The 18,420-nt window shown below is 36.4% G+C and overlaps 1 protein-coding gene across 3 annotated transcripts in view; it reads right to left on the reverse strand.

Moving 5' to 3' along the window:
* Positions 1-4,213: 4,213 nt before the first annotated feature.
* LOC113063466 (plexin-B2-like) overlaps positions 4,214-18,420 on the reverse strand; it is a 103,066-nt gene continuing 88,859 nt past the window's right edge. For 2 of the 3 annotated variants that reach the window (XM_026233906.1, XM_026233913.1), the window contains 19 exons: positions 18,202-18,313; positions 17,168-17,377; positions 16,884-17,063; positions 16,664-16,800; positions 16,057-16,157; positions 15,499-15,728; positions 15,192-15,373; positions 14,080-14,146; positions 13,857-14,003; positions 13,243-13,399; positions 12,731-12,831; positions 12,005-12,089; positions 11,585-11,736; positions 11,312-11,472; positions 6,906-7,053; positions 6,746-6,810; positions 6,595-6,670; positions 6,165-6,239; positions 5,947-6,051 (listed from right to left, as the gene is read on the reverse strand). In XM_026233906.1, coding sequence (XP_026089691.1) covers positions 5,947-6,051; positions 6,165-6,239; positions 6,595-6,670; positions 6,746-6,810; positions 6,906-7,053; positions 11,312-11,472; positions 11,585-11,736; positions 12,005-12,089; positions 12,731-12,831; positions 13,243-13,399; positions 13,857-14,003; positions 14,080-14,146; positions 15,192-15,373; positions 15,499-15,728; positions 16,057-16,157; positions 16,664-16,800; positions 16,884-17,063; positions 17,168-17,377; positions 18,202-18,313 — 2,491 coding nt within the window. Of the gene's footprint in view, positions 6,052-6,164; positions 6,240-6,594; positions 6,671-6,745; positions 6,811-6,905; positions 7,054-11,311; positions 11,473-11,584; positions 11,737-12,004; positions 12,090-12,730; positions 12,832-13,242; positions 13,400-13,856; positions 14,004-14,079; positions 14,147-15,191; positions 15,374-15,498; positions 15,729-16,056; positions 16,158-16,663; positions 16,801-16,883; positions 17,064-17,167; positions 17,378-18,201; positions 18,314-18,420 lie in introns of all 3 variants that reach the window. The other variant, XM_026233896.1, reaches the window with a different exon arrangement.

Consider the following 18,420-nt stretch of genomic DNA (forward strand, 5'->3'; position numbering starts at 1 on the left):
AGAGAGAGAGAGAGAGAGAGAGAGAGAGAGAGGAGGAGGAGGGAAATGTAGGTGGTAAGAAATTTCCTCCACCCTGGAAAAGGTTGCCCAGGTAACAGAGATTGTGCTTTTGTTTGTGTGTGTGTGTGTGTGTGTGTGTGTGTGTGTGTGTGTGGGTCGCCATGATTTTGCCAAGTAAGACATGTTCCTGGATCAACATCTTTTGATGATCCTGGATCAACATTATCATTTGAAAATATAGAATTATTAAGTCCATTAAAATTAAAGTACCATTAAAATATAACCCTAACCCTACCCATAATTTATTCCTAAAATCAGTGAGAATGATAGCTGATTAACAAGAGTGTAGAAGCACCTAACCCTGATTGTAAGCCTAAAACAGATATTTCCTGAAAAGTTATCAATTATGATTAGTTGATTGCAATGTTGTTCCAAGATCAACAAGGATGTTGATGCAGGAACATGTTGTACTTGGTGAAATCACACTCGCTGTGTGTGTGTGTGTGTGTGTGTTGGGAAAAGGGCTGATAACACTGTTAGAAAGGCAAAGCTAATTACAACAATAACAATGCAATGTGTGCAATTTCATATTCTCTTTAAATCAGTTCTTAAACCGGTGCCAAAGGGGGGAGGGGGAGGGGGGGGGGAGGCTTATTAATATAAGAACATGTAGACCTATGCTAACATAATAACAACAATAACAATAATAAAAGTACATTTATTTTTAGGACATTTTACAACCAAATTAACATTTTGACATTTGAAATAATAATAAAAAAAAATATATGAAAAAGTATAATAATATGTAATATTAATAACAACAAACTTAATTTGAGTGATTGTGAAATGATTATTTGAATAATCCTAAGACATTTTCAGCAATTTTAAATGTTTTGCATATAATTAATAATAAATATATTATTAACATGTAAAGTATATTCATATTTAATAAATATAACAACAACAATAATTTTGCAGCACAATACATTTTACATTTGGCATTTTATTATTTTTATTATTATTATTATTATTATTATACAACTAAAATTGTAAAACCAAATGTAAATCATGTTTTTGTATGCTGTGCAAGTCTCACATTATTACTACCTCTAATCATAAATATTAACATAGTATGATAATAATAACACATAAACAAGTGTAAATGTGCATTGATATATATATATATATATATATATATATATATATATCAATAGTCTAAATGACTAAGAATATCCATGATTGCAAATTCTGCATCCAAGAAACATCTGCACCATCAAGAAAATAGCTTTGATGTTAGCTTTGTCAACATATGCTAAAGTTCAAAAACATTAATATAGAAATACTGTCTTTTAAGTTACAAAGGTTGAGTACCACTGATGAGCAACACAATAATTGCAGGATGGAACAAATGGTAGAATGACAGATATGGATGGATTGTAGTTTAGAGGAGCAGCATACGCCACAACACAGTAAATGTCTCAGTATCCATGTTCTCAGTCTGTGCCCAGTTGTTTTAGCAGCCAGGTGAGGACATTGACTAATTATACATGCTGCTCTGGGCTGAAACGGGTCTCTGAGTCATGTACAACACTGAACAAAGAAAAAACAGGACATTTTGCTGATAAATGGCTGGAAGTTCTGCCACAGAGTACATTATCTGTCATCTATGCAAGATTGTCAAAAGTGAGAGATTTTTTTTTATTCTTTGGCTGGTTAAAATCAAAAAACAAAAACAAACAAAAAAATTAAATTAAAAATATTGTGAGACAAAATCTGATTTTATGGTTAAAAAAAAAAAAAAAAAAAAAAAACTCAGATTAGTGAGATGTATAAACCTTAATGTCTAAATCTAAAAAAAAAAAAAAAAAGATTGAGAGATGTAAACTAAGTATTCAGAGAAAGCGATTTATTGAGAATTCTTTACAGATAGAGCGAGTTCTTGCAATTGCAATTATAGCTTTTTTCCTCAGAATTGCACATTTCATAATTACTTTTTTACATTTGTTTAATGTTTTATCCCATGGTGGCAGAACCTAGCTACCATATTTATCTGACTTAATGTGGACAGTACCTAATGTTTAAATCCATCCTGAGACTATATAGTCTATATAATCACATATAGTAATGCTTTTAGAATGGAAGTCTATGGGGTAAATACACTGGAGGTTTTAAAAGCAGAAAAGTGAAGCTTTGGAAGCACATATATTATTTATTAGGTATGCAAATTATTAGATCTGTAGCTGTCAGTATCCTTTTAAGGTTGATCAATTTTAACTGCTAGCCTGTTTTCTTGTTCTCTCTCTCTCTCTCTCTATGTGTGTGTATTCAGCCGGAAATGAGTCATACACCTGGTCTTTTCACAAGCTTTACTTCCCTTGAACATGTGCCTCCACTTACATGTAGATTAAACTCCCTGAGAACGCTTAATGCTTTAGTGAATCTACTACTCCAGTTAGACCTAGGATTAGTCATCATTATTCTTAGTAACAGACTTAAAAAAATAAATAAAATTGCTCTTTTTATTTTGTACTTTCCCATTACAGGAGCAGCTTATGATATGCAGGAACACAATTCATTTATTTTCTCCTCCTTTTCAGTCTTGAATGTGTGTAATGAATGATTGGGGCAGCAGAGAGCAGCATATCTTCATTGTTCACGAGTGTTTACAGCTCATTTAGACAAACTTGTGAAACTGGCCTTCTATTCCTGGAACAAAACACCAACATTCAAAATATACCTCTCATAATGGGGAAAAAAGAGGTTCAAGAGGCAGAACCTCAAGAGGAAAGCACTTTAAAAATAGCTGGAGAGTGAAGCGAACAAACAACTCCAGCACATAACATCTAATTTAATGTCCTTTAGCTTGTTGCCCTTCAGTAAATGGCGTCACAGCATCGTCTGTATGTTGGAGTTAACTCATATATGTCCATATGACTCACGCCAGGGACAGGAAGTGATCCGTGTTCCAGTTTACCCTGGACGCTCTCAGGCCTTCAGGAAGGACCCTTCAGGAGAAAACAACAATTAATGTTGATGTCTTTAACATTGCTGTCTTCACTTTAATCATCAGATCAAGTGCACAAATAAACAAACAATTAAACGTTCTCATTTAAAGCTCCATTCACATACTCTGATTTCAGTCGGTGTTCTTTGCAAACATATAAAAATGGCTTCATTTGGCATTTTATTGGCAAAGGGGAAATAAAATACACAAGCAAGAGTGTTTTTATACTCAATATCTGCACATATAGTACAACACCAAGTCCAACTACATTTAAGTTCCTGTAAAACGGTGTTATTTTACTCATTCTATAGTAGTCTTTAGTACGCAATATTTTGATGAGCTTTCATTTTTAGATTTTCATTTTAAAAATTTTTGTGATTGACATTAAAATATATACTAAATTGTTTAAAATTTGTTTGATTTCAGTTATTTTAGTCACTAAAATTTCATTTAGTTGCCAAAGCAACATAATATATATATTTTTTTTTTGTCTTATTTAATTTAAGACTTTTTTCAATTAACAAAAACGTTTTTAAGCTGCAGTTTTAATTAACGGTAACACCACTGTGTATACATATTCATGCTGTAATTTATTTTAAACTGGTGCATTCATTTCCTGGAAGGCACATCCAGCACATTAACATCGACAGTAATGGCTTGGACATTATACAGTACAAACCATTTACAGTCACTCCCACCTCCTGCAGTAAGTTCATGTGATGGCATCCTAATCTACATACATCACAGCGAAAACTTCTTCCTTTAGTATTGGTCTCTAGACCAAAAAAATAAATAAATAAATGCTTTCAAATACACTTTTTGGAATTGATTTCCAAAATCTCAACATTTGGCCCATCAGTTGTTTTTTGTTGCTTGAAAACAAACATTTAGTTGGCCACTGAACAAACTCTGACTGCTAGGCTACTTAAATATTAAGAGGAATCAAATGGACAATACAATACTAACCAGTATGAATGTGTTTTACCACCAACAAAACAACTGATTAAAGCAGATTAAGAAAACTTCTTACCTTATCTCTGAAGCCATCTTATGAGGCTCAATATGGGACAAACATCTCTTGGTTTGGCCCTGGAGAGATTTCAGTTTTCAGACCAGGGCTATTTTAGAAATTATTAGCGTTTAACATAATTTAACAAGCCAACATTTAAAAAAGCAGCAAGGGTTCTCACAAAGACACAGAAACATAACTAAAGTCCCTATTGCAGTTTTAATGCAGACACAATCACCACACAATTTATCATTATTACTCATATCTGTAAGGCACTACCTGGTAAATAAAGGCAAACAAGAAGCTTTACAATAAGCCATTTACACCGTCATAGCTAGACAACACAGAAGAACTGGCAGGAAGAGCGAGAAAAGGGAGAGAAGGACATGAAATCTTGGCAGTTGGGATATATTTACAGTTCAGAGGCATTTCCTGATGTGTCCATCATGCTCAGAATGGGCGGTGCCAGCCTCTGATTGGCTGCAGTGTGACTGTCACCGCCTACCAAAGGCAACACGAGTCACACTAGTAAAGTTTGTGAAGAAACGATATACTGTTGGCACATTTGAGTCAGAACATACAGGTAGGAAAAGCATACCATTAACAAAAGATTATGTTACACCATCAGTCTTACCATCAGCTGCCTTACCATTATATCTTTTTTATTCATTAGATTACACTTTAAACTAGATAATTTGATACACATAAAACAACAGAAGCGTAAGATGGTTGCAAACAGCTGCAAACAATTTATTTAAACTTTGGTAAGCTCTAAATAAAAAAATGACATAAAAAAAGTATTTTAGTACCAATAAACTAAATGAAAACTCTATGATTTCATGATTTAATTGGCATACGAGTCGCTCTCAGTCCACAGTACTGCAGTTGAAGCAAAGTCACGATCGTCAGTATTTCATTCTCACATTAAAGGAAATTCTCTACCATAATGTACGTATTAAATATTTCTTAAGAAAAGCAACCAGTGATGCAAATCAAATATTGTTGATTTAAAATGCAAAATCATAACTGTCATAAAATAAGCCAAGCAATGTGTCGAAGTGCACATATATAAAAGCAAAGATGGTACATAACATAAAAACGCAACCGCTGCATCAAAGCTTCCGTGGTGTCTGTGTGTCATGGATCAAGTGTGCTTTAGCCGTGTTTCTGAGACGTGGACAGTCATTTGACAATTATGGTCTGTTCTTTTGCACTTTGGCTAAATTAGAATTGGACTTGATGACATTTCTGTATGCAATCACCGATACAATATGCTAAAAATACTTGGGAGGGACAAAATAAGCACTGGCTTGGACGTCAGCATCACAAACACCAACACAAACCCATAGTGGTACCACAAACTGAACCGTGAGCCAATGGCGTCAAAGAACCCACAGGATGTGACATCATCACTGCACAGGAATGAGAGTGGCACTTAAAATACACAGGAAAACAAAATAGTGGGCTTCCACGGAGACAGTAAGCGATCTGTTTTGTCTAAAGCCTCGAGTGTAAAAATATATTTACATATAACACTATTTGAATTCATCTACACGGGAAGAATATACTGAACATCTGATTATTGGGATAGCAGAACACAAAAATAAAATGCTGGGTTTTCATTGTGCAGGTGCTGATCTGAGAAGTACCATAGTGAGTTTTCACTCTCCTCGACGGTTGTGATGTTCCCCTCAGGTCAGAGTATATTCGGTTAGTCCCTCTGAATCAAAAGCGAAGCTGAAAGCCGTGTGGAGAGGAAGGGGCCCCAATTAGTCTGCGTTCCCCCCCGCGCTTTATCTTTCACTCGACGGAGTGGAGGCTCCATCAACTAGAGTCCTCCAGAAGGGCTGTTGGTATTTTTGAGCCCAACAAATTGAGCTCTGTCTTAGATTTAGCGGCACTTCCGTCTCTTTTCTTGAGTCTGGGCTGGAAACTAAAGATCGGTCACTTTATTCTCCAACGCGGCGGCGATCTGCTGCAGTCTCAGGGTCAGCTGTTTGCTCTGGGCGGCAGGGTCGTCCTCCAACGATGAGATGATCTATGGATGGCATTGCAAGAGACAGAAATTTGCAGCGTTTACTTGTTGATCTCAAGAAAAAAAAAAGTGCACCAGAGTATGGAAATGACTGTCGTTCAACACACAACACCTACCCCATCGTAGTACTTGCTGGCATACTGGTAAAGCTGGTGCAGTGCAACCTGGGTATTCAACTTATCTGTATGAGACTGGAGAAAGATAAAGAGTTAAACTTGATGTGTACAAAAGCGTGGATGAAACAAAATAAAATACAATACAATAAAAACACAACAAAAAAATGAAATAATAAAAAACAAATAAAATAAAATGCAAATTACATAAAAAAAATTACAATCTGACAATAAGATGACAATAAAATAAACATGCAAAAATATAAAAATGACTCTAATAACAAAACAAATACAAAATACTTTAAATAATAAAAATTAACAACAAAAAGCAACAAAAATTGGGAAACAATAAAATAAGATAATGATAAATCTAAACACCAAAATAAAATACAAATTACATAAAAAATACAATAAATAATAGACTTAAACTTACACGTGAAACTTCTGCAAGGTGTGTGTTCATGTCTTGGTCACTGACTGGAACCATCTGACGGATGCCTCTGTAATAACTGAAGAGCACAGAGAACATGTGATGTGAACTGTGATTACACATCTATCACCTGAAGAACAGAACAGAAACCTACTCATCAACCATCTTCTTGTAAGTGGAGATTTCCTTTGCATAAAGCAGTTTGTTGCTGGGGGAGTCCTGTGAAGGTGAGACCAAGAGAGGGAACGTGAGACAGAAAGTCAAGATGAAATGATAATAATTGCTAAACTACATCTTCAAGCCTTTCAGCTCACCCGGGTAAGTTTGTGCTCAGTCTTGGTGCAGGCGTCCATGAAGGTCTGAGCGATGACGGACAGAGAGGCATCCACCACTTCAGTCACATGAACGTCAAAGATGAAGTGAGGGTTTTTCAACATGTTTACCCAGAACCGGAGAGGAAGACTGAAGAAACAAATACAAACATCCACATACTTGTTTATCTTTTGCAAATGCATTCTTATAAAAAAAGAAGAAAAAAAAAAGACAATAAAAAAAAGAAGAAAAAAAGATTTGTTCGTTTTAACCTTTATGGGGGAAATTCCAAGAATAAATTATATATATATATATATATATATATATATATATATATATATATATATTAGTGCTGTCAATCGATTAAAAAAAATTAACTAATTAATCGCACAATTTTTTAAAATTAATCGCGATTAATCGCAATTAAAAGACTGACACTTTTTGGATATGTAAATGTAAAATGTAAATAATTAATGTAAACTCAAGACAAAGAAACTATTTAAATTCAAAATATGATTGTTTATTGGAATTTTTGTTTAACTTGTAACACAGATTTTCTCATGTAAACAACATACCTGCAATAAATCATCAATATCCTCCAAATTAACTGTTGGCTTGAAAGCCATATTTATTACAGAAATAAAAACACAGGCATGTAAGTACCATTTGAATTTCAAAACAATCAATGCCAATAAAAAACAAAAATGATTTCCATGTTGAATTCTAAGTGGACTGCAAAAAAATTCCAAAGTATAGTCATTGCCAGTGCTTTAAGTGAGCCGGTACGCTCATTTGGACATCTGTTTTAATAGAGGTTTTAATCTTTTACCTGCACTGCCGATTTTCAGAGCGCCCTTCACAATGCAAGCTTCCTAATTCATCCCACCCAGAGCAGAAACTACATTACCCATTCACCCTTAAGTTATACAAGTGAATAGCGCATGTGTCGCTTTTCCCACTGTTAAGTGTCAACAACTCATCGTGGCCGGAGAAGGTGTGTGAAACTCGTTGTGAGTTATACTAAAGCAAAATCTTGAGTATTTATTGTCTGATAAACATTAAAAACTGTCTGCGGAGGTTGAGTCGTCCTGCAGCCCCCGCTGGCTGCTCATTGGCTGCAGCATCTTTTTTCTAAGTTCTAAAAAAATACCGTAGACGGCAAGGCACAAATTTAGATATTCATTTATCTAATTAATCTATAGCCTATGCACAAAGACAATATGATCTTTTCGTCCCCTTTTTGTTTTAAAGCTTGATGAAGAGAGAGAGCGCAAGTTGCTGCAGCTGCGAGGAGGACAGTGATGCACGCGTACAGGAGTGATTGACAGTTCGTGGCACTGTGTACAAAAAATACTCCGCTACACAATTATTTCGTTATTTTCATTTAAGCTTATTAACGTTAGCGTTACAGAAAGATCTGATTTACGCACTGTTACAGTCATTGTTTTTTTTTGTTTTTTTTAAATGACATTTGAATTCATGATTTTAATGTTGCTGTTTCTTGTGGCAGACTAAATGAAGAGTAATGTTTCTTGTGGCAGACTGAAGAGTAATCCGGCAGAGTTTTATACTGAAACTTTCCGTCTAAAAGTCCTTCCTTGGTCTTATGCATATTTCTTTGCACGTTGAACACACATAGGCCACAACTGGAAATAAAAAAAACTGCAACCGCGTTAATTGCGTTATTTTTTTTTAACGCGTTAAATATTTCAAATTAATCGAATGCGTTAACGCGCTAATTTTGACAGCACTAATATATATATATATATATATATATATATATATATATATATATATATATATATATATATATATATATATATTAGGGGTGTAACGATACGCGTATTCATATTGAACCGTTCGGTACGACGCTTTCGGTTCGGTACGCGGTACGCATTATGTATACCGAACGGTTCGTTGGAGTAATTAATTATATTTGAAAAAAAAAAAAAAGAGAGAGAGAAAGAAATATAATGATATGCGTTCAACAAGGTAGCCCAATAACCCAAACAACGTAACAGGCAACGCCCCTGACACTCGCGAAGAAGAAAAAAACACCATCTTATATGTTTATGTTAGGCTACTCAGCAGGCGCTCGCTCACTCAGTACACGCTGAAGGCTCGTTGCAAAATAGCCAATGCGTTTAACAGACTAGAAATGAGAAGATCCTCCAATAACCAACAGGTCTGGTGTTTGGGTGCACTTTGGATTCCCTTTAAGCTATAATGGTGATGGCAAGAGAGTGGTGGATAAAAAAACAACGGTATGTCGCATCTGCAACATGACAGGGTACACCAGCGGGATTACAAAAAAAAAAAAAAAAAACCAGCGGGAATATCTGGGATATATGCGTCAGTACTATCTGGGAAAAGACGAAAAAAAGGAGAAACATGCACGCAGCAAACTATCCCTGCAGCATTTAGACACTATAGCTTACAGGGAATCCAACCCAAACACCAGACCTGTTGGTTATTTTAGGATCTTATATTTCTGGTCTGTTAAATGCATTAGACATTTTGCAACGAGCCTTCAGCGCATGCTGAGTGAGCGAGCGCCTTAGGGGCCGTTCACATATCGTGCCTAAAAACGCATGGAAAACGCTAAGCGCGTCTTTCTCCTCCTTTCCAAAGCGCTCGGGCAGAAGCGCTCATGAGGCGTCTGTCTTTGCTAAGCAACAATGACGTGCTCTCTCCATGAGACGCGGAAATTTCAGCGAAGGATAAATGGATTTGCAGCTCTAAAAATCGCTTGCAGTAGCTCTGCTACTGAATTTATTTCAAAATTGCAATCCATATACAACTATGATCAGCTGTTCCTTCATCTTGGCTGAGCTCTCAACGTTGTTACGGGAAAGGATGAAGCTGATTGGTTGGTTCTTGTCACATGACCCGCGGTGCGCTTGCGGCATTCTGAAAAGTTGAGATGTTTTTACATTTTGCTGTATCTAAAACGTATCGAACCGAACCGAACCGAACCGAACCGTGACATCAGTGTATCGTATCGAACCGAACCGTGAATTTTGTGAACCGTTACACCCCTAATATATATATATATATATATATATATATATATATATATACACACATTTTTTTATATAAAAATGTGAAGGACTGCAAAAATACAAATAATATATAAAATATATAATTACATAAATCTAAATAGTTTGCAGGACAGTCTGCCATTAATTTCTTCAAATTACATTGTTTTAAGATACTCAGGGCAAAAAAAAAGAAAGTGAAACATCAAAATAAAAACTCTAAACACTAAAGGCGAAATGAAAACCCAAGGCAAAATTGTTTTTACCCAAAGTCTATCTGTTGAATTAAGCACAAAGTACCAATCAATTGAGTTTAACAAAGGCGACCACAACAAGCCCTCTACAGAATAGAAATGTCATTTTATTTTGTTTTAAGAAACGTAATAGCTTTATCTTCATTCCTCCAGAGCTGTTTTAAATCGCTTGATCTAATGCCTGTATCAGCAGCATCTCTTTCAATCACAGAAAATCATTTTTCAGAAGAATGTCTCTCAGAGTTTGGAGTGAGATTTTAATATAACAATGTCCCGGGCGGCCCTTATGTGAAAAGAGCTGTGAGTGACCCATACAGAGTCAATACCAGAGTCCCGCTGGCCTTGACTCACAACAAACTCCTCGAAAACAAACCAAACCAGTTTTCATGACTTACCCAACAGTCACGGTCCTTGTGCAAAACAATAACGAGAGGGGTAATTTAATAAATTAATGGGCTGATGTGAAAGAGGAGTGTGCACTTCAAGCGCACTGCTCATCCAACAAGACACACTGTGAATATCTGACCAGGGCTAAACAAAGCCTGCAGAATTTCATCTGCTAAATTAAAAAGAGTTTGGAGTTTTCAAATCTCTGCTGCACAGGATGGTTTATTAATAGTGTTGTTGTGAGAACTGTGAAGTTGTGATTAGATACAGTATACTGTACGTGAACAAACACCTAATTATAAATAGATACTTACTGTGGGCCTATTAGAATCTGTCCCAAAAGTTAGAAACTTTGTTTTAATTCAATTAGTTCAATATGAAAGCTAACTTTTTAAAATCACAAGTTCAAACCAGCATAAATTTACAAATAGTTATTACTATTATATTAATATATTTACATACATCAACTTATAATTATAATATTTATTGTATATAATAATAATTATTATAATATAATATAATACAATTCGATTCGATACGATACGATACAATACGATATAATACGATACAATATAATATAATACAATATAATATGAGTCCAATGACGTTTCATACTTCAGAATTTAATTGTATAATAATAATTTTAAAAATCAAACCGCTGACGCGTTCTTCATAAAACTTTTTAAACCTTTAAACTAATGTTTTTCAGAACTGTAAAGTGTTACATACCTGTTGGTCTTCCATATGTGGATGGTCTCATCATCAACATTGTCATGTTTCTGTGCTTGTTCGTCCAGGAAGTCAAAGAAATACTTGACTGCAGGAGGAACCACAGTCCCAGAACACAACACACTGCGGAAGAAATCATCCACAAACTGCTGCAGCGTGCCCTGTAACACAAGTGCATCACAGTACCTCACTGGCTAATTCATGTTCCTATCACATCGACATGTGAATGAAGAAAACATCTAAATGTACAATCAAAAGTTCAGTCTAAGCCACCTTCATAGAGAGGAGTCTGGTCAGGTAAATCTCAGTGATGGCTTTCGTCGAGGCCTTGTCTTTCATACTTCCTCTCTTTGATTTCACATCATCCAGCTCGTCTGCCGGTCTCACCAGGTGAAATACTTTATCGTCCTCCAGCAAAGCATTTCCTGTTCATCACAAAACAAGCACATTTGAAGGACTGATTGCTCTTCTGTTTGGAGAACAGTTATTTAAGATGTACTTGAGCGGCCCATTAGTTTGGGTTCAGTTCTAGTCCACTGTTCATTTAGTGCGCCAGCAGATTTCAGTCATTCTGTGTTTTTCCATCAGGGATTGTCAATATGTTTAGACTATTAAGGGGGATCAATAAGAAGCAATGCACCGCTGTCATTAAAATACAATTGGACGAGTAGTTTAAAACTGTAAGTCACTAACTTTCTTCATGGTTGTCTTGGTTCTGGTCAAAAGACTGCTGGGTGTGCAGAACTCGGGACAAGACCAGGATGGCACCATCTCTCACCTAACAGACACAAACAAAAAATATAACAGAAGATATTTGTTTTTTATTTTTATTTATTACACAAAATGATCTACATACAAGCAGAGCAAAATAAATAAATAAATAAATAAATAAATAAATAAATAAACATATGTACCCCCCCCTCCCCAAAACAAAAAGCAAAAAAAAAAAAGCTAAATAATAATAAATAAAAATATGCAATGGTAAAAAATGTTTTAAATATTGTGGGCACAAATAAATTGAAATGGAAAACCTTTGCAATACCGGTAACTAAAAATGGTATAAGTTATATTCAATATTGCATTGTTTATATGTATTTCTTCTTTATAAAAAATGATTTGACTCTGAAATCCAAGTCTACTCTTCAAGTTAAGGACAGAGTACAAATTAATAAAACTATAAAAATTAAGCAGAGTACCAGCCACTATAAACTAAGAAACAAAGAAATAAATCCCTGTGATGAAATAAAATAAATGCATTAACTATAAGTTTTAAATCCAAATCAAATCATTTTAAGTAACTGACAGTAATAGCACAGTAAAATATGCATCTTTAAGACAATATTAATCAGTGAGAAACAACTTTTCAACACACTGTGAGTGTTTATGTGGGTTTTTATGTGTGATTATGCGGACACTCACATTGTAATGGGCCAGTGTGTTCATTCGTTTCCACTTTCCCTCTTTCTGCGATGTCAAATCCAGATCGGACAGGATCTGCCCTGTAGACCCAGGGCGCCACTCTGTGGAAAGGAAAGGATGTATGTCTTACAAACTTGGCACGTATTGCACTTGAAAACCAGAGAAGAAGAAAATCCCTGGCTAGTTTCACGCACTACACTCCTTCTTTTAACCAGATTCATCTGTCTGATGGATGATGCTAGACATCGGCTTTAACAATTCAGCGCATTTAGAAGAACAACTCATTAAGAACTGCAGGAGTGCAGACCGACACGTACAAGGATCCCACCATTAATCAAACCGCTATCTGTTCAGAAGCGAGGCTTCCTCCAGTACTTTTAAATGCAGTGCATTGTTAATAAAGAGAGCTATTTATGCGTGTTACTTTCATAAAGTTTGAAGCTTTTGGAAATGTTCCTGACGTAATTAATCAAAAGTCCCGGGTGGTACGGAAAATTTGTTCCATGTCTTACCGAGTGCGACGCTGTCCACCGTGGGTCTCTGGGAGTACGGCAGATTCCTGTACACCTGCTCGATGATCTTCTCCTTCACTTGGGAGATGGTGTCACAGTTCAGGACTTTGACAGGGGTCACATCGGGACCCTCGCCATGAACCAACACCTGTAAGGTCTAGAGAGTTCAAACAGGCTTTAGTCTACTGATACCATCAACTGCACAAAGACCAGCACACCAAATAAACCATTAGACTGAGAATCACCAATTCCAAGTCAATTACTTGGGCGTAAATCTTGGTTGCATGGGAAATCTGCTAACAAAATAGGATTGTGTTTATTTGTCATCTGAGAGCAATGAATTGTTTCCTGCAGAGTGGTTTCCTCCAGCGGATAATGGCCGTTCAGTCCCTGAGGAACAGTGTTACGCTTGTGAATGAGATTACAGACTCAGTGCTAGCCAATGAAATGGTGTTAGGAGAGCAATGATGGACACACGAACATGTCTCCGCTTTCCTGATTCTGTATTAACAAGCTTTCTCTTCAATGGGTCCATTTATTGCATGGAAACCATCTTTGTACAGACACGCCACACACTTTAAAAGTCCAAATGCTAAATTATGTCTAGTACTCACCAAATCAGAGTACTCAACATCATCTCCCAGAAGTCCTGTGTCGTTTAGAGTGTACTTGGCTTTCTTCATCTTGGCATCAACTGGACCTTTTTCCACCTGGTGTTTAATGGCCTTAAAGAGCTTATAGAGCGGCTCCCCGGCTGAGTCCTGTGAAAAACACATTAGTCAGACTTTACAGCTAGAAAACAATTTTTGCAATTCTATACATAGCATAATTGCTCACCTTCAGGAACTGGTAGAGACATATGGACATCCAGTTACACAACATCCTCTCTACAACAGTCTCGGACCTAAACAGGAAACATAGGACGATAATATCATTTGTCAGCACAGGAAATATCTTAAACAATGGGTTTAACTAACTATTTTCTTGCTTCCTGATAAATTAAAATCTTCATCTAAATGATCCTGACATTGATGCTTGAAATCCCAAACGGTTCAGTGGCGGCACTAAACCACAAAACATTTTATGGACTCATCGAGAACCACGTACAAAAACATACAACGCAGCCTGATTTTGTGAGTTTGATTCACAAACAACTCTTATGAGCAGTTCTGTTGAATGAGACATGTTGCCAGTCGAAACACTGTCCTGTATAATTTACAGCATGAGCAGCAAATAACATTTCTCTCTATGCAAGTATACGTAAGCTAAATGGACATTATAGCTAAAATACATCAAAATAAATCTAAATCTGAATTAAGAGCTTATGAATCAAAATTAATTGGAATCAGGAACTATCTACTAAAGTATTCTGAATGGTTTTAGCAATAGCCATGCTGTTTCTAGGGTGTTTATTGTGGTTGTAATGTGGTTGTTTATTAGCAAAAAGGGTCAAGTATATAAAATTTTGGTTAAAAGTCCAGGAATTATACATTTTTCTGTCAACAGCAGATATATATATATATTTTTTTTTTTTTAGTATGACTGCATAGAAAATTAAAGGGGACACTTGATGCAAAATTCACTTTCACGTGGTGTTTGCATATAAATGTATCTTAGCAGTGTAAACATTCACTTTCTCCTGATATGAGAGAGGCACTCGTGATGGTAATGTGCCATTAAGTACACAAAAAACAGAAGAGATGGGTGGAGTGAGCAGTAGCTTATTATCATTTAAAGAGACATGCACCGAAAGAGGAGACCGTGAACAGAGCTGTTTTTTTAAAAGATAAAAAGGTTGTTGTTTTACACAACACTTGAGGAAGTATTTTGCAGAAATGTTGTGAAGAACCTGAAGAATCAGACCAATTTGTGGAAAATGGGTTTACGATGTCCCCTTTAAAGCAAAGTATGAGCAACAATAATAGTGGTTTACGTGAATCTGTTCTGACCTGCGGAGCATGAGTTTAGGGTTCTTGCTGTGGATGTATTCCTCCATCAGCTCCAGCAGGAGGGTCCTCATGATGTCTGTGTAGTACTCCAGCTTTCCATGGAGCGCCACCGTCAACAAGGAAGCAAAGTAAACCTTATTCCTGGCATTGAACTCTTGCCTGCCCTCCAGGGTACGAATGAACTAAATCACAAAGACATGAGCACATAAGTCATCTTATACAGTACATCAAATCCAGTAGTATGCCGACATGGCAACAGAGCGAACTCATCCAGGTGGAGACTGGAAAATAACGTTAAGGGTCTCACGTTGATGAGGAAGGTTTTGCTGTTCAGGAGATTGGAGAATTGGTTGAGTGCCTGGTCTACAGTGGCTCGACGGGCTTCTGGGATGTCCAGCTTGCCAGTGATCATGACATCATTGGCACCATCTTTGGAGGGCAGGAAGAAAACGCGGTTGGTGTAGTTCTTGTAGTCCAGGAATGGGATTCGAGCTTCATTCAGATCACTCGTGTGGTCCTCCATCTCGATCATAAGATCTAAGAAACAGAGAGTGAAGTGTAATATATAAGCCGAAGCTTTCAGAATAACAAAACTCAGAATCAGAAAAAGCTTTACACATACAGGGAATTTGTCTTGGTGACAGGAGCTACAAGAGCAGAAACAAAAGGTACAGACACCCCTTCATCCTCGTTCTTCTAACAGATTATCAAGAAAGCAAATATCTGCTGAAGTTAGTAGTAACAAACTAATAAAAATACCAGGAAATCACCTGTAGTGAACAGTTTTTCATCCCATCATGACAGAAACTCTCATTCAGTTTTTGTACAAGATGATCCACTATTTCGTGAAGCAGGAATGACTCACCTGTGAACTCTTTTTTACAGCGATCACGGACGCTCTCCTCTAAATTCGCAAGCTGATTTTTGATTTTCTCGTACTCTCGTTCCGCCTGCTGGCTTTTCCTCCTGCACACATATAAAGACAAACATTATTTTTACATTTCTTTATTCTAATTTACTGCTTATTATAAAAAAAATTATTGAAAGTAGAGAGGAAGACCGGAAAATTGTCTTTCTAAATTTCTGAATTTGAATTTATGGTTTGATTATTTTGAACTGCTTAAACTATTTTACTGCTTATTATATATAATTAATTGAATGAAATACAATGCCTTTTTTAAGAGAGCAGGGGAAATATAGAGAACAGTTTATTTGCCGTTTAATTTGTTTTAATTTTATTAACTGACTAGTCAACTAGCCATGTGTTGACTTCAATAGTAAAATAAAAACGTTTTTTTTATGTTAGAGAGAGAGAACTGCAAATGATAGATAGAAGTGGAGGGAATGAGAATATATTGGAAAAAGAAAAAATTGAGCAATATGGCTGATGCGCTACTCACTAGACCACAGCTTTGAAATCCAAGTTATTAAGTTCAGATTATTACAGTCTGCTGCACTCCGAGGTTTGTTACCTGTAGCAATAGATTGACACTGCAATGAAGAGGACCATGGGAATGAGGACAGCAGGAATGATGATGTAAAGAGGAACCTCGTATTTCCTCTCAAAGCGAACCGAGCCGACATTCCACTCTCCTTTTCCGAATACGATCTGAAAAAGACAAGAAACATTAAACGCAAGGTAAAATTGGTGAGAATAAGAGTGATTCAAGTTCATGCAGAGCAATTTCTAACCATCAGCTCTATAGCCTCTGAGCTGGTGTCTCTGCGCTGGCGTCTGGAGGTGGATTTGGGAGGCCTGGAGGGGGCCACGAGGAACAGCTTATCATCCTCCAGGATTGTCACCAGGCATTGTTCATCACCCACAAACGCTTTGGCCTCTTTGGCAGTCATGGCTTTGGAAAAACCTTTACCCTGCATCACAGAAAAGCAATGAAGCAGTTACTGAAACCAAAGTCCCTTTAAGGAATATTTTTTCTAAGAGGCATCCAAAATTCGTCGTTAACAAAAATACTTGCATTAACGTTGATGATGCTGTTTTCTGTGATGGCTTTATCAGTCAAAGTAACGAACGAGGGGTCTTGATGGTAAACAAACTCTGTCAAGTTCACTACCAAGTTGTCCAGCTGGATGATCGTTCTTAAGGACTGGTTTATGTATGTCTTGTTCACAGTAGGAGAGAGGAACTCCAGTACGCTTTCGTTCTTGGACTCACATTCTTGAATGAACTGTAGGAAAGAAAAACATGTCAGTTTTTCTCTGCATAAAACATATTTCACAAACGTCTGAGCACTAAAGAAATAAGACAGCAGGATGTCAGCTTCGTGATGAATGTTGCTTATTAACATTAAGAGAAGGGAGACGGAGGAAAGGAAATATTAGGTAGATGCAGACAGAAGAGGAGAGAGAGGAAACTCCTCAGCTTGAACAGCCAGACATTTGATCAAAAAAAGAAATTACATAAAAATGAAATGTTGACATTTTTTAAGAGCCAATCAATAACACCCGACAGAACAGAAATAAGGAAACCTGAAGGTTTCAAATGAAAGCACAAGCAAAACGGAGTAAAAAAGCTTTCAATAAATAATAACTTACACATTTTAACCTTCTCAAAGTTATTGTATGGCTTCGAAATATTGAGCATGTGTGTGTGTGTGTGTGTGTGTGTGTGTGTGTGTGTGTGTGTGTGTGTGTGTGTGTTGTGCCAAAATGTTTCATTTTTACAAATTTTTTTTTTTTGGGTTTTCATCTCATATCTATATTTACATTTATATTTTACTTTAGATTTATTTCCGTTAACGAAAATCATTTTGAATCTTTTTTTATTTAAGTTAACAAAAACAATACAGCATCTAGCAGGTCTGTACGACATAGAGGTCAGTAGATTCTAAACAAAGATTTCTAAACTTGATTTTTCACTTTTAGGTGAACTATCACTTTAAGGAAACAAAACGAGTGTCTTCACTTCAAATCCCAGCCTTGCTTATTGTAAGGGACCATTGACTTTACCAAAGATGAGCCCAAAAATTATTACTACAATCATTACACACACCTCCACATTGCTAGACTTGTGACTGAACTCGTCAGAAGAGGGCAGCACTCGCATGGTGGCATTCTGCACCTGATCAAATCCAGATCCCATCACTATGATCTTACGACCTCCGCTGGAAACACACAAACATGCACACAGACATGTAACGCTTATGTACACAGCCATATTTTTTCATCCCTGAACCTTGAAATACATGTTGACATCTTTATTGTGATCAGA

This window comes from Carassius auratus, chromosome 4 (genome assembly GCF_003368295.1).
Source record: "Carassius auratus strain Wakin chromosome 4, ASM336829v1, whole genome shotgun sequence".
In the NCBI taxonomy this organism is placed as follows: domain Eukaryota; kingdom Metazoa; phylum Chordata; class Actinopteri; order Cypriniformes; family Cyprinidae; genus Carassius; species Carassius auratus.